This window comes from Corvus brachyrhynchos, unplaced genomic scaffold (assembly GCF_000691975.1).
Source record: "Corvus brachyrhynchos isolate BGI_N302 unplaced genomic scaffold, ASM69197v1 scaffold56, whole genome shotgun sequence".
Classification (NCBI taxonomy): Eukaryota; Metazoa; Chordata; class Aves; order Passeriformes; family Corvidae; genus Corvus; species Corvus brachyrhynchos.
Genome location: NW_008238664.1, coordinates 8835271 through 8851837, shown reverse-complemented (window position 1 = coordinate 8851837; position 16567 = coordinate 8835271). Strand labels below are relative to the sequence as shown.

General features: G+C 36.5%; 1 protein-coding gene across 8 annotated transcripts in view; it reads right to left on the bottom strand.

Moving 5' to 3' along the window:
• The window catches only part of ANKS1B (ankyrin repeat and sterile alpha motif domain containing 1B), a 413548-nt gene that overhangs the window by 184149 nt on the left and 212832 nt on the right, over positions 1 to 16567 (bottom strand). For 6 of the 8 annotated variants that reach the window (XM_017737794.1, XM_017737792.1, XM_017737791.1 and 3 more), the window contains exon 15: positions 10349 to 10455. In XM_017737794.1, the coding sequence (XP_017593283.1) occupies positions 10349 to 10455 (107 nt within the window). Of the gene's footprint in view, positions 1 to 10348; positions 10871 to 16567 lie in introns of those variants that run through there. The other 2 variants (XM_017737796.1, XM_017737795.1) reach the window with 2 other exon arrangements.

The window sequence follows — 16567 nt, the reverse complement described above, 5'->3', positions numbered from 1 at the left end:
TAAGAACAAGACCAGAGACCAGGTGTGAATTTCATTGTGTGACCTTGTATTTTCAATGAACAAAAGCTTTCTGTTAATTTGATCAATTGTGCACATGTGGAATAAAATCGTAGTTTAGACAACAGCAGCTTGCTTTGTCTACACTGGGCCTTTACCTTACTTTCAGGAGATTGAAGAATGTATCCTTTGTCCCATATAAAGTCAAGAATACCAAAATTTCTTATAACTGAATTTGTGCTTAGAACCATGTGCAACACAGGCAAAGTTTTTGGATGTGACTTCTGATGCACAGTTCTCAGCTTCTGAAAAATTGTGACAAAAGTGTTTCTGAATATACTAATTTTCAAATTTCTAAAGTCATAATCTGAAGTATTACAATTTTATCTTTTCTAACTCTTTACAACCCAGTTACTAAAATGCAAATGAAAAGCACCCTCAGATATATAGGTATTTTTTTCTAATGTTCCAGATGAACAACACTACGCAAGTGTACATCACTGCTGAATGAGAAAAGAAGGCAGTTTAGGTGTTTAATTATTGTTTTAAATGACTGTTGGGCTAAGGTTGTAAAATTTAAGAAATGCAGCATAAGAAAAATAAAAACAGGGTTTTTATTAACTGCTAGTTCTTTGAAATATGTGCCTGTGCATACTCAAATCTCAGTACACTTAGTGAGAAAGGAATTTTGAGGGAAAAAAATTAGTAAAGAAACCAGTGACTGAAGACTCTATCATAAAGCACATGAATCTGAGGGGTGAACTGAGGTCACCCAGGTACTGTAACTCTGCAGTTCTTTATTTCTGAGCATGTAGAATATTTCACTATAATGAATTACCTTTTTGTGTAATAGGTGTATGCACAAACGTGAGCGCGTGTGTGTGTGAACAGACAAAATACACAGCATGGTGATAAGGCTACATGGGTGTCACCGCTTTTGTCATTGCCAAGGTTAAAACAGTTGCTGGGGTGTTGGCACCATAAACAATATATGGGCATGGCATGCAGGAGAAGGAAAAAAATCACCGACACGTGGGAAAACAAAAGATTTCCGAACTGAAGGACAGGAAATGTAGATATCCAGGAAATTTAGAAGCAGTCAGGCAAACGCTGTACCAGGAATGGCTTGCTTGCATGGCAATTCTGGTACATCATTCTAAACCAGCTTTTAAAAGGTAGCTGTAGTTTTACTAGCAAAATTAAGCTTGTCTCCCTTGTTGAAATTCTAGTTACTTTTGACGGAAAAAAATTTCTCATCTAAATGATGGGGGGCACAGTATGTTGTACAGTACAACTGTTTCTTTACTGGTTTCCTTTAAATGGTTCATCTCCCAGCTGCTGAGTTACTTCATTTAGCTTTATTCTCTTCCCATTAGATCCCATTGCAGCACTCTGTCTACTTCCCCATTTTCTCTCCACCAGTATCAGTACTAATGACCCGTAATGACAGTAACTATCTATTGCCAATAACACCACCATACATCTCCCTCTTGATTTAGGCAAAGGTTGTATGGTGAATGGTTGAAAACAAACAGCTCAGGAGATTGGAAATCTGTACTGAGGAAGAATCCTGTGATCTGACATACATATTGGTACTACATTTATATTTTAGTTGTCCTCTAATAATTTATTCACTCTCCAGAAGTTCTTGAAAATGATTGCTAAAGGATTTGGTATTTTCTCTTTAGTTTCTTAAAACTCTTCATCAAACATCACCTAACCTAGATGATTCAGCTATTCTAATTAACCAAGTATTCTTTTGTCTGTTTGCAGTATGATTACTCTCACTCTTTCTCTTCCTCCAATTTCTCAGTGGCCTTCATTAACACTATACTTGACTAATTATTATATTTTGTTCTTTATGCTAAAACAAAAATGCATTTTATCAGATTCCAACAGTGGTTGTAACTTTCTTAATAGTCCTTTTAGCTATAGCATGTTGATAAAAACTTCTCTGAATATATTCTAGTCACATAGTTAATAACATAGCATTTTCTCCCCTAATTATTTTTCCTTTTTGTATTTTTATTATTTATTATTCTTTCTTCATTTTAGATTGTTTCTATTTTCTGATTAGCATTAATACTTACAACTGCCTCAGCTTTTCTTATATCATCCTGTCTGCCTTCGAAAAGGATAACATGCTCGAGAATCATGTATTTCCAGTTATCTGTTTGTACTCATTAATCTTTGCCTGAAAACTCCTTCAGAGTCCCACCATGCCATTATCTGTAATCAAGCCACTCTGTACTGCTCTGTCCTTTAACTTAGTCAGGGAAGTCTGTCATTGTTTGAAATTAATTGATCTAATGTTCCAGAGTCCATTTAATTGCTTCTTGTTGGACAATGCTGTTCTAAAGAAGTAATATACACAACTATATACTATGTTGCTTTGAGAATTTCTTTCATTCTGTTTGGGTTTTTTTCTTAATTTAATTAAAAATTATTCCCATATGCAATAACTAAGAATAAACTGTAACTTCTTATTACATACAGGACATTAGTTTTAAAACTGTAAATAGAACTAAAAACCGATTGTCCTGTGAATCTTCAGTTTTTCACTCTGAAGAATAAAACCTCTTTGATTTTTTGCTTTTCTTAATCTTAAATTTTCTGTTACTTTTAATGACTTTTGTATCTTGTCAGGTTTTCCATAACTTTCATCAGTTATTGAGAACAGCATCATACATATCACTCTATACACAAACATTTCTAATTCTTGAAGTTTGACCATTGTTCTTTTTGGTCAACAAAATCAGCTGGAAGGTTTTGGCCTTAAATAAATACAGAGCAAGATCATTTTACTAGCATTAAACCTGTTATTCTAGAAGTTATTAAAACATCATGCTTCATTCTGATTATTAGAGTTTTCATCCACTTTATCAAACTAAATTTCAGATGAAATACTTGCTACTAGTTTCTCATAAAATTGCATTTAGTGCCAATAGCCAATTCCTCCAATATGTAGTCTCAAAATACAGCTCATCAGTGTTTGTACATCAAAATGAGGCCACCCTCTGCACTAGGCAGGCTTTTAGCTTAAACACGCTGTTTAACATTAACATTTAACATATTGTTAGAACAGATGGGACTAATTCCCGTCCCCACATATCGTACTCACAGATATGTACCATGAAATGGTTTCACTGTTAGTGGTGACTGTACATGCAATGGCTTTCAGTATCTGGATTTGGGTCTTTGTTCCTAGGGAGGTGTCTTGGGGTGACTTTATGATGTGTATCCCCTATCGCCTGCTCTATGCCTGGACATGAATCTGTGCCTTTCTGTGCCTTTAAAACTGGGTCCAAGAGAAAGAAAAAAAGCCCGTGGAATTCCTTTGGCACTGTGTTCAAAAACAGAGGACAGGAGGGTAGGACTGAGCCCAATACATTGCTGTGTACCTTGGACAAGCTCTTTTCTCTAAGTCTGAGCTTAGCAAAGTGGCACATATGCACCAAATGTCACTAACGTGAATGGCAGAGGTGAGTGCAAGGACATTCCACTCAAGATACTGGTACCTGGATTGTTGACCAGGAGTGCAGCCCAAAGTCCTCTCTGCCTTGTAGGTACAACCTTGTGTGGAACAACACTTAAATGAAGATGGCCAAATATTCTAGAACAACCAGAGAAACCCTCACCTAAAGGTTAACTTAGCAGAACTTAGCATACAGGCAGATGGACCCATCCCTGATTATACCTTCAAGATACAATTGCTGAGACAGGTTTAGAAGAAAACATACTCCCTCTGACTCTCAAGGGATTCACCATATCCAGGATGTCTTACTGAAGCCAACAGTCCGTTTGGAGGTGTGTTCCTTATGAATCAACCACTCAAGTGAAATACACAAAAACTTCATCTCTCTGTCAGGCAATCATTACTGCCAAAATTTTCATAAAGTCCTCTGTCCAGTGCAGGACCAGTCCTCAGCCTGCAGTGCTATGTTTTTCACACACACACATTACATATATAGATATATAAACATGAAGCAGATTCCTCTAAATTCCCTTTCCACTGGGGAATGAGCACTGCCTCTCCATTTCTGCACGCACTCACGCAGGATGATGCAGACTCGCCAGACACCTCAAGAGAGAAAGACAGTGTAAGCTATTATTTACACATGCAATACTGGGTAGTACATTAATAACCTCTTCTCTCTCTTGACTAGCTTGAGGAATACCATGACAGAGACATTAACAGGAGCATGTGGAATGGGATTATATGTTAGACCCACTGCTGTTGCAGGATGACAGGCACAATCTTCAGCTCTGGCACCCACCTGAGCTCTAATTTGCAGTTTCTATAGTAAGAATTCCTACTAGGATGAAAAAGAAGACCTTGAAGCCCCAGGGCTGAATGTTCTGAGGGAGGAGAAAAAGCTCTGATAAAAATACTTTGTGTTTTGTTTTCAGTGAACCCTGTATGGATTCTAGCCCAAATTGAACCATCAAAACTTTTGTGTCTACATTATAGCTTCAGGAGATCTAGTACAAAACCATCGATACAGCCCAGGCAGTGGTTCAGCTGATCAGATGAATCTACTTTAATTTATCCTCAAATAACTACCCAAATAGTTATTCAGCCACCCAGCTAAATTGCATTCTATGCTCCATTGGCTTTAATGTCTGATTAGGTGCTTCACTTAGTCACCCACAGAAATGAATTTAGAGTCATCTGAGGTGCTGCAAATGTATGTTGCTTGGAATCTGACTGAAGCTCCAGACAGGTATGGTTATTTTATATATCCTGTACCATAAAGTCCAAGCCTACACAGATGTCTCAGACATCTCAACTTAAATATGAGGGCAACTGAACTGAGTCCTACTGACCTGTAAATAGACATGTAATTGTCTATATTTGAACTTAAAATCTGCCCCGTTCTTTTCGGGCTAAGGGAAAAGGTGGCCTGCCATCAAGACCCACAGGTGCAAAGGTTACTGAGGTGAAGGAGAGGAAGACTCAGAAGACACCAGAATGACAAAGTCACTTTACTCATGCGAAAAGCCAAGGCTACACTGGTACTGAGAGGAGCTCCACAATTTTAGTGTTAAGTTCTGTAGATCTGCCCTGAAACTAAAAGCAAATCCTGGTTGTGAGGGTGAGGTCCAGGTGAGGGGACTAAAACTCATGGTTCTAGGCATATATTCTAAGATTTTATCAGATGTATAGTAAATCTTAAACCACAGCTTATTCCAGCATCACTGGGACTTATATTCCTTCTACTCTGCCAGAAGTATGGCTTGCTGTATATTATCAACTTATCAACAGCCAGTTTTAAGGTTGCCTTAATTTCTGGGTAAACTACACACAGACAATGTCTTGTAAATCTTCTTAGGGTCCAGATGATGCTTGAGTACCCTGGTGAGTACCAGTGGTAGCCATTATGGGCCTGGAGAGCTCATAGCCTGGATGCTGCAGAGGTTGATCTGCATGTTAGGAGTTGGCTTCCAGAAGTCACTGAAGTCACTGCAGACTAGAACCCTTGTCAAAAATTGGCCTCTTTTTCATCACCTGCCACATGGTTAATTTAAGAAAGGTGCTGGCAGACTGACAGACTCTTTTTTAGCTTTCATCTAACTCAAATCACCAATATCTGTATCTTTGGTCAAAAGATCTGGTGGTCTCCACAACTGCAGGACATGGAGCCAATGCACTTAGAGATTTTTCTTAAAGGTGCATTTCTCTCTAAGGAAATAAAATTGCTTCTGTCCTCTATATTTAATCTCAAGAGAGATTAAAGGCAAGAAGCATTACTGTGTATTCCAGAGGAGCAAATCCCAGGAATGACACGTGAGAGAAAAGAGTCTCCAGATAAACTTCACCGAATCAACCTCCAGAACTAGTAACAAAATGAAAGAAATGAAGAAAGAGACAGAGAGGAAGGGAGAAAGAAAAGCCAAAACATAACTCAAAACTATATCCACAGCAGTCAGCAAAGGGGAACTGAGAAGTTAGACCATGCCTTGCAGTGAGAAACCAGGTAAATACTTTTGCAGGTAAGTTCACATGATGAATACAAATACAGAAGATTATTAGAAGGTAAAGAAATGCATATGCAAATAAATGGAAACTCAAGACATCTATATTCAGTTTCTAGACATGTTACTCTGTGTAATTTAAGATTTGTTTCAGCTGCCTAAGCATCAGGACTCTACAGCTGTCTGAGGAGCTGAACTTGAGCTGCTAATCATGAAGGGTCTGGCTGTCTCTGGTCCTCAGCAATATCTGTCAGCCTTGTCTAGATCTCCTGGATTCCCTATGGTATTTCAATTGGTACTAGACACCTATATTTAAGCAACTGACTTGATCTGTTAAACATTCTGTTAGTAGGTATTTTGAGAATTAGTGCCTCTTACATCAAATGTGTAAGAGTTTTAAATCCCACCCTGCAGTCACTCCATGCCTCAGTTTCCCAACAGTGAAAAAGAGAGATTTAAAAAAAAAAACCCAAACCACTTATGCAATACTTAGATCATTAGGCAATGGAAGCCACAGAAGTACTTGGAGGGGTAGAGATGCATGTCTTTTTAAAGGAATGAAAGCCTAGGATCTAATGCAAATATTAACTGTTGACAGCGAAGAGTACTTTAGAATGCCAAAGATATGATAAAATGCTTCGTATTTTTCTGTTAACTCATTTTGAATGCTGGTCCCTGTTTCTGTCATAATGTGCTTTATAGATCTTTTTAAGAGACTTTTTTTTCATCAAACTGCAATTGTAAGCGTTAAAACTTCAGAATATCTTAAATTATTAGGACAATCTACAAATAGATAGTCATATGCAGTCCTTAATCAGAACTAGTCCCCACTGGGCAGTGATTTGATTGAACTGTTTTTATCTCTGTGAATCCAGAATGGAGTCTTTGATGAAGTTTCACAGTTGTAGAAAGCTGCATGAGAGCTTTTAGTGACCTTGCATATTTATATATTTACATCTGTTTCTCTGCAAGTCAACTTTTTTTTCTTTTCTCAGCATACTAAGTGATGTAGGCCTGCAAGTCTGCATAAAATTACAGCTTGTCCCAGGGATATCCATTGCACCTACGCATCAAAAAGATTCATAAGTTTTGTTATTGTTTATATCTCATTCATATACTGTGATTTATGACTGATCTAATTGTTTTCTTGCACTTTGGAATTGGTTTACCTGCAAAAGAGCCTTCACATTAAGAAACTGCAGTATCATCTGCATCTTCAAATATAGATTATCTGCACAAAGTCACTACACATTTTTACATCTGAAGGACACTGCAGCCTATTACACAACAAATGATCAAAGTTAATGATGATTGCATATCCATATACATATTCAAGTGTCATACTACTACAAGCACACGCAAGCCAAGTCTTGGGACTGAATCTGCCCAGGGCCTACTGAATATGATGGAAATGTCACTCCTGCACGACACTGACAGTGGGTAGGAAATGCACTTGCTATGTGCGCAAACACGCTGCAAGTAGAAATAAAGTATTTCATGAAAAAACACTAATTTTTTTAATACTATGTTTCAATGTCTTTTTAAAACATACATATTGATAAAGTACTGAAAAATATTTATACTGTGAAGTTAATAGGAATACAGCTGTTTCTTCCTATAAAGTCCACATACTGCAGGTAAGATAAACAAATCTTCCTAATTCTAACTACAGTCTAGCGAATAACTTTCCTAATGCCCAAGGGAGACTAAACACAAGGAGTTAATTTCCATGATCTAATGAATGATTAACCATGAAATCTTTTTATCAGAAAACCACCTTTTTATTAAAATGCTAATTTAATTAATAGAATTTTGCTGTTGAGAGTAGTATATATAGGATCTATTTGTTCTCAGATGTATGTTATTCCATGGACATTAATTATAACATTGTGATATTCCCTCTTCTGTTCTGAACAGCTAGTAAGACCTGTACTACTAAATCATACTTAATAGGAGTGTGATGGTTGTTGCTTAGGCAACAGAATGAATAAATGCAGGTCAGAATGTGCTTCCAGAAAAACAAAAGCAGGAATATAGTACAGAATGAATAAGAAATATGTCTTAACTGATTTTTAGTGCATTGAACTATTACATTTCTTCGATGTAAAGTAGCTAACCTATCTGAAACATTTAAGTTAATAAGATTTTAAACTCAAGTTTAATATGTAAACCACTGTAATAAAGGTAAAGCTGTTCTGTCTTATTAAGGAAGGCTACAACATACTAAGTTTGGAATAATCGGAATTTTTCTCTTAGCATAGCAGGTGTTTCTTCTCTCATTTTCCTATATACTTTCTAAGTTTCATTTTCCCTTTAACATTTTGGCTAGGAGGAAAAATAGCTTTAAAAACACTCATTTAAATTTTTCAAGAGACGCTTTTCTTACATAATGCTAATGTATTCAAAGGAGTGATATAAAAAGAAATCGATGTTTTATTTCCAATAAAATTTAGGAAATATTCAATTTCTGGTACAGACAAAAACTGAAATATGCAAAAGCATGATGAACAGTGAAATCAATACATTGAAAATTATAAAACTACTGAAATTATACATTTTTTTATTACTATACAATTTCCCAGCTCTTTTTTTGTTATTGGATTCATGAGTCTAATACTCCATTCCCATACGCATGCTACCCCAGCCAATATGAAGAGTAATTATGTGTTTTATCTGTAATATATCAGAAAAGGCTTAAAAGGACCAGAAAACACTGGCTAACAGAAGTATGCAGGCAAAACTTAATCCGCCTGATACATTAAAAGTTTGATTTGTATACAGCATAATAAAATCTTGTATGTAATTTGTATGTTTACATAATTACAGTAATAAGAGATGTAGGAAAGTCTTAGAAATTCTTTGAGAACATGGTTCAGGCCCCTCCAGAGCCAGGGTAAGACTGAAAAGCCCTCCAGGGCAGTTTATTTTACTTCTCTGGTGCTCCTAATTTACATGTGGTAGGTGTACCCCTCTGCATTTGTTATGCCTCCTACAGCCTCTTGTGAACAATTTCCTTTTGTAACCTCTTTAAGACCAAATGATCACCTACTTATGTAACTAAGGCTACAATATTACAACATATGTAAGAATATGTAGCATTTTACGAAACTGCAGCATGAAACACACTTTTTTTTTCTTTTTTTCTTCCCCATATTGCTGGGCTGACAGCACAGCTTTGTTTTAAAGAATATTTAAAGGTATAGATTACAATGATTTTTACTGATCTAAGCAAATGATCACATGGCAGCCATGTAAAAACAGCAAGAAACCTCTACACTATTATAATGTGTAAATGGCAGAGATATGTGCCTTAATTTTTTGATCAGTAGCCCAAAGGCAGGTAATGATGTTGGCAAAATAATTTAAAGAGGAAGAACACAACTCAGGTGATGATTTTATAGTCGTAATATTCATGCCATTTCACTTCTGTTTCTTATATACCAGATACAAGTTATAAAAAGTTAGACGTGTTCCCAGGTATACATGGATACTTAAAATATATTTTAAAGTATGTTTTAAGCCCTGACACTTTTTAAGAAATGCAGTCAGGATTTTTGGAAGAGGCTCAAGTAAGAGGAATACTGAAGCGGGTAGAAAAGTGATTATATAACAGCCTTCCAAGTAAGCTTCTCTCTTTAGTGTCAATATTCATTTCAATGGAAAGTTTGTGCATGACAGGTCTGTTACTTTACACCACATGGTGATACTGTAAATCCTGAACTAACTAAAATTTCATTTCATTCAAATATTCCTGATAAATGCCTAGAGCTAAAATATGAAAATGGAACAATTAATAGGAATTCATTACTTTTTCTCCCAGGGCATAAGTTTCAACAAGTGAATCCCATAGCCTGATTATCTAAGATGCAAAAATATTTAATCGAGACATCCAGAATTACTTGCAGAGAGAACACACTTCATTAAATAATTTTCTGTTATTAAAATACCTCTCAAGGCAAGAATGGCATTGCATGTTCTTTAATTATCATTACAAGTTAATGCTGAAATAAAAGTAAGAATGTGATGCACTGCAGAAAGGGATGTTTGCAGCTTTTTGATACTATGAAAATCCTGCAATGAATTAAAAGAACTGTGCATTTTTCTTCTTTAATCAGAAGATTAATGAGGGAGAGAAAGAACCTTAATATTCAGTTTTTATTTTACCAAATTTCAGGCTAGACTATTTTGTAATGTGTACAGTCTGGAAGTTATAAAAAGACAGTTCATATATTAATTCAGCTACATAGGAAAGTGAAACATGAAACAGATCTTAGTGCAATGCAGAATAGCTCTAAGGTTTTTATGAGCACGTAAGAGACAGACAAAAAAGGCAGCTACAGTGTATATACACAGCTATGCACGGAAGGTTTCTTACCATAAATTGAACATTGTCAAATCCATTAGCCAGCAAGTGGTTTTCATACTGAGGTAGCCCAATATTTTCCAACCATTGTCCCACTGTCTGGACAGGGCATCGGGGTCCTGTAGGAGGGTGAAGAGGGAGGCGTTTAAGCAACGAATAACCATCCACTGGATAATAGCGGTAGTCCTGGGCTGAGAGGTGGCATTGCCACATCGTGTTCCTGGAAAAGTTGGTATCAAACGAGCCCGCCAGCTTGACAGATTAATGTTTTCAGCAAGCAGAAAAGTCAGAAGTAAAACATAGTTTTCAGGGCAGTATATAACGCAAGATCTGATCGCAGCTCTACATTTCCTGGTTATTAATCTTTACTACAGACCAGTACGTCATACAGTAGGGGGGAAAAAAAAAAAAAAAAGCATATCAAGCTGTCAGCTAAGCTGTTCTCCGTTATATGTGATTGTTGGAATACTCCACAATGAGCAATGCACTGCCAGCAGCAAGAATTCTTTTTATCAAGTACTCCTACACTCATCAGTATGCAGCTCCATGCTTCTTGCTCCCCCTCGCTCGCTCCCCTTCATTACCCAGCCTAGGCTACACCTCGCATTTTCAATAATAGCCATCAGATAAGGCAGATTTTTTTTTGTCTGCAAGCTGTAAGCCTGCTGCTGCTGCTTCCTCCTACACACCCATCCAAGCGTCAATCTTGAATGATGAGAGCAGTCAAAACAAATGCAGAAAATAGCAAGATTCAAAAGCAACCTAGAGCACTTAAATCTGAATAGAATCTTCATAGCAGTTTTGCTTTACATATCTATTTGTTGTAGATTTTTACATTTCACAAGATATTAAGGCATGCAATACTTAAAGCATAGCCCATGGCATGGTTAACTATGCCTTCCCTTTTCCTCTTTTAATGTATGGTAAGTAGTGGTCCACATCTCTGCTTATATAATGGCAAAACCCTTTAATGAATCAATAATGAATATATTTCACAGTTTCTCTCGTGTAGTACAGCAAAAGACATAAAAGGCACAACAATTTGAGTCAAAGTAATTAGATTATCTGCATGATTTCTTGAACCGTAAAATATTATAAGACGCAAGAAAACCTTCATGCCAACATATAATAATTCATCTTGAAAAGGCCACCATTTCAAATGAATAATTAAAAGAATGAAATTGTAAGTTTATATCCTTTCCCACAAAAATGTGAATGATAGCAAGTAGACATATAAGATTCACATGATTTCTAGAGAGGATTTAAATTTTATCAACTATAACTGGGAAAAAAAAAGATCATGAATTTTAAACGAGCGGAAAATTCATTTTCTGCATAAGAAACCAAATACCTCATGATGTGTTTTCTATCTACATTCCATCTTTGAGACAGTTTCTCTTGAGATGGAAATATTTTATTCCTTTGTTCTGAAAGGAATGTTTACTAAACTTTTGTTTTTCATAACTGTGTGAAAGGACTCAGCAAAAAAAGGCAGGAAATAGGTATATTCAGGGTACAATTCTAGAAGGAATCCTGTCAGCGGTGCTTCATTTATTGAACATATTAATTACTTTTTTTGTTTGTCTTATCCATTGTGAATCTCAAGCAATGACCATCTCTAAGGAGGAATTTAATTCCAGGCATGAGGAAATGATAGATATTTGTCAAGGGGATAATATGGGACTGATGGTACTATGGTAGACAATTGTTTCATAGAAATCCAAACCTACAGTCTGACCAACACATTATATTACAAAGTCTCTGCAAGTACCACACAGAAGGTCCCTGAGCAGTCACAGAACAGATTCTAAATATAGCTGAATATTTAGAATTAACAGTATTTTAAGAGTTTCAACTCTAATCTGACTAGTCCTTGGACTAAAACTGGATGACCTTTCACTCTGATACTGATGCTTGGATTTGTGAAACATCTCATGCAAACCGAAGTCCATAATGATTTTTTCTAGCATAATTTTCTTTGAGCCATAGAAGACCTTTCATGAGGTTGGAAAGTTGCCTAAGGTCTCTTATAACACCTTCTATTATTCCAGGTATTCTTACTGACTTGATAAATTTACTACACAAAGTATGAAAGGTTCATTAGGTCTTTAAAAAGAATACTGAACATTCATCAGGCACTGGTAAATGTGCTGTTGCTGACGAAACTTTTAGGAGTTTTCTAATTGCTAAATGTACTTCAAATAAATGACTGGATGATTAATTTCTTCTTGGAGAAAGTAGGTATACCAAATTGATAGGAAATCCAGGACTCATGGAGATACAAAGGCATTTGTTCACACATGTCTGGAAATCATCCCTATTTTGCAAAGTTTTCTCTACTATGAATCAATATCTTTGTATATAGACAGATCATAATCCCTTCAGGACTGTGCCCAGTCAGCAGCATGAAGAAGGGTAGGCTATATTGAGTTGAAATATAGGGGACTTCCCATGAGAAGGAAAATTCAAAAGACTGGGCAAGATCTTCAGGGGCAAACTGAGAACAAAGTTATCTTAAAATGAGAGTTATATCCTTTCTGAATTTTTCTTAGTTGACTGAGAATTAATAAACTTCTTTGAAAAGGATTCCTGATTTTGTTGTCCCCTTTCCCCTGTAAGCAGAAAAATTGATATCAGAAAGAGATCTAGTGAAGCATAATCCCTTTGAATGGATTATGCATGACTGGCTCCGCTATTTCCTATAAATGCAGAGACACAAATATCTCTGCATTGTGTTCCCCAATACCAAGAATTTTCTGCCCACAAAAAGGCACACACAACCATCAATATACTAGTTTCATGGTCAAACTGCTTCTTCCTTACCTTACTATAAACGGCATGGAAGCTATGCTGCCAGTGATGAGGAGTGCTTGGCTCAATGCCTAGCAACAGTGTAGGCAAAATTCAGTTGCTGAGTGGCTCCCCAGACACATTTCCTCATGTAGCTGTTGGTACTGTGTCTAACTATCTCCATGGCTCCGGCACTGGATGATTATAGCACTGCTGGTCTCACTGTGCACTCCTCCAACTCTGTCCTTTGCCAGTATAACTACACGTCTGAACCCATCAACACAACATAAGGTTGCTCAGCAAGGGGAAAGAAAATAAGGAGAAACAGTCAGCTTGCTGTCTAGTCCTCATCCCTGACTATTGTCTCATTGCTAAAGTATCCTGTTATCTACAAGTTTTCTTCCCTCCTTCTCCCACCAAAGGTTGTAGCAAGGCAAAGGCAGGTACAGAACAGAGCCAGGAACTTGCAGCTCTTTAAGAGATCAGTTCAGGTGTCTTACCTCAGTGGGGTGCTTGGGCAGTTTTTCTGAGCCAGTGCAATGGGAACCTGGAGCAGATGTTCCTGCTTTGAGACTAAAAGGCTATCTCTTGATTTTTTTAAGTCTATGACTCAGTGCCAGCCCCACCAGTGTGCTGCTGCAGGCAGTGCCTACACTTTGCCTGTGCCTACAGCTGGTGCCGACATTGAAAAACACCATGCAGACTGTATGAGATGGTCTCACCTCAACATATTTACACACTACCATGCTTTCCTGTCATTTCAAAGGACATAAATTCCATGATAATCCTTCTGTGATACCACAATCAGAAAAGATGTACCCATTCCTACATGGGAAAACTGACACATAGGTCTCTTACAGAGATAGCAGTACTTGGCTCTTTCTTCTCCAAGGCAACAGAAGAAGCACACTGAAGTGATGTCTGCAAGAAAGATGCCATCTGGTATGCTATACGATAATTTCTACAAGACATCTTGTTCCCAATGGGATTCAGAATATGTTTATTGTGGGGTTTGGAACTGACTGAATCTGTGATATCAGAGGGCACATGATTTCAAACATATTGTAAGGCAGATCTGCTCTAAATGCTAAGAAATTTAAGTTCCTCTCAATTTTATTTTTTTTACTGTTAACAATATGAGTTTTTCTTGATTTTTTTTCATTTGTTTTTTTTGACTGAGGAGGAGGAGAAGAAACTGCTGTGATTATTTGTAGAGGAGGTGTTCCCCCAGTCATTATGAATAGACTACTTTAAACAATTCTTTTTTGGTACCTAAATACCTGTTAAACATTGATAAACACTTCTGATGTAAAGAAATCAAAAAGTGGAGGATTTTAGTAGCAACTAATACTGGCCAAAAAATTTCTGAGTAGAGAATATGAAAGAACGAATCATTTAGGTAAGCTGGCAGCCAGTTTAGCAAAGCTGGAGAAGAAATTGATGCTAGAGTAAGCACTAAAAAGTTTTTGTTTTTTTTTTAATTAAAGCTTTCAGCCTTGTCCAAAGCTAAATGGGATAAATTTTTTCTCTTTATATTTATGAATTCAGGCAGATAAAAAAGTTACCTGTCTGCATTGTGACAGAACTTGTGCATCAGCAGTTAGCACGGCAGGGTGTTCTAGTGAATAAACTAACCTAATGCATGTATTCCTGAGAGGAGATAAGGATAGCTAGGAATAGGATGTTGTATGAGAAAAACTATGCCTAACATCCAGAAGACCACTATAAATAAATTTTATTATGGGAGAAGCATACTAGGTTCCAAGAAGTGTATGCAAGATTCTGGTTTATCTTACACATTTCGGTTATACTATAAGGCAACTCCAAAGGCTTAGAGATTTTAAATGATCTTTTTCATAAAACTCTGAAAAAAATGGATGCCTTACATAAAATCTGTAACTTCTGTCAGCAGCCTGGCTCTTTGGGTGATGATGGCACTGTGGATGATAATATTTGGTGATGCTGAATATTTCTCTGAAAGTGCTTTTAGAGACATTTTTCATGGCATATAAAACAAAACAAAATCAACAGGGACAGCTTGAATTTAAGTAACACTATCTAGCATCTGTGATCTAAAGGTTACATTCCATTGCTTATGTGTAGCTCAGAACTCACAAAAATAGCTCTCAGATCACAGCTAATCAAGCTAATGGAAAAACCCTCAGTGACTAGGAAAAACCATCCTCACAGCTCCTTTCTGATTTTTATACCCATATTGATTATAACTCTACATTACCACTATGTAAGTACATATTACCATTATGTAAGTACTGTATCTATAATAACTATAACCTCAAAGTCAACAAAGAAAACTCATTTTACTTGACAGATGATTTGTCAGCATTGACCTATACTTTGTGAACTGTACTGGCCCTTCTACGAGTTTGCATTTCTGACTGTTGATGTACTATTTACCCAGAAAGAGCTCAGTCAAAGCACTCCACTATATCATGAAACATGCATTTGTCACAGACATTTCAAAGTTAGAATATTTTTCATGTTCAGTTGATTGCTTTGACAACTTTAATTTAGCCTCCTTCAGAACACATGCTGTTCAGTCAATGAGGAGCAGATCTCACTGGAAAATTAAAATACCTGTTTTCTAGAGCACAGCCACTGGACTAGGACGATATTTTATTTTAAATTAATAGATTTGGAGGGTAATATTTTAAAGACATTGGGACAATCAAACTATATTATATAGCATTGCAACACTCATGACTTCAGTCAGGTGTATATCCTTGGCTTACAGAACAGAAATACAAGATGCATACTACTGAATCACAAGAATTAGTTAAGAACAGATGGATTTTTCACTGCAAGACCACAGGATCAACTGCATTGGATCAGAACACAGCTTTATCTAGATCATCAATCATCAGCTTCGATCACAGTGACTACTATTAGATGATTACAGAAGAGCATAAGATGGACATCCAGTGATCCTTTCCTAGCATTTTCCAGCAATTTGCAGCTAAATGTCTTTCTGAAAGAGAAAGTGCCTTATGCTTAATTGTAATTTATGTATTTTTTTGACAGTTTGGTGGTTGATGAAATATGGTCTAAGAAAGAGTCATCCTTATTCTGACTTCAATGGAAGTTAATAATATTTTCTGAAAAAAGGAGTTACTGTCTCAGAGCAGTTTCTGTCCTTGTCTTGGGAAGTTTTACGGGATAATAGTAACACTACACTCACCACCTATGAGTAATCATTTTCACTGCTTTCGTCTAGTAAGAAAAAAAACCCTTGAAAATTTACATGACACCATGACCAATCAAAATATTTTACTTAATTCAGTAAAAATTTTAGACTACTGTTAAAAGCTAGTACACTGAGTGCATATATATGAAAGACGTATACTGCATAGTCTTTCTAAAAATACTAAGGAAGCTCAACCCTTTATACTATAATTCCTGGCACCATAAATCCAAATTCATGTA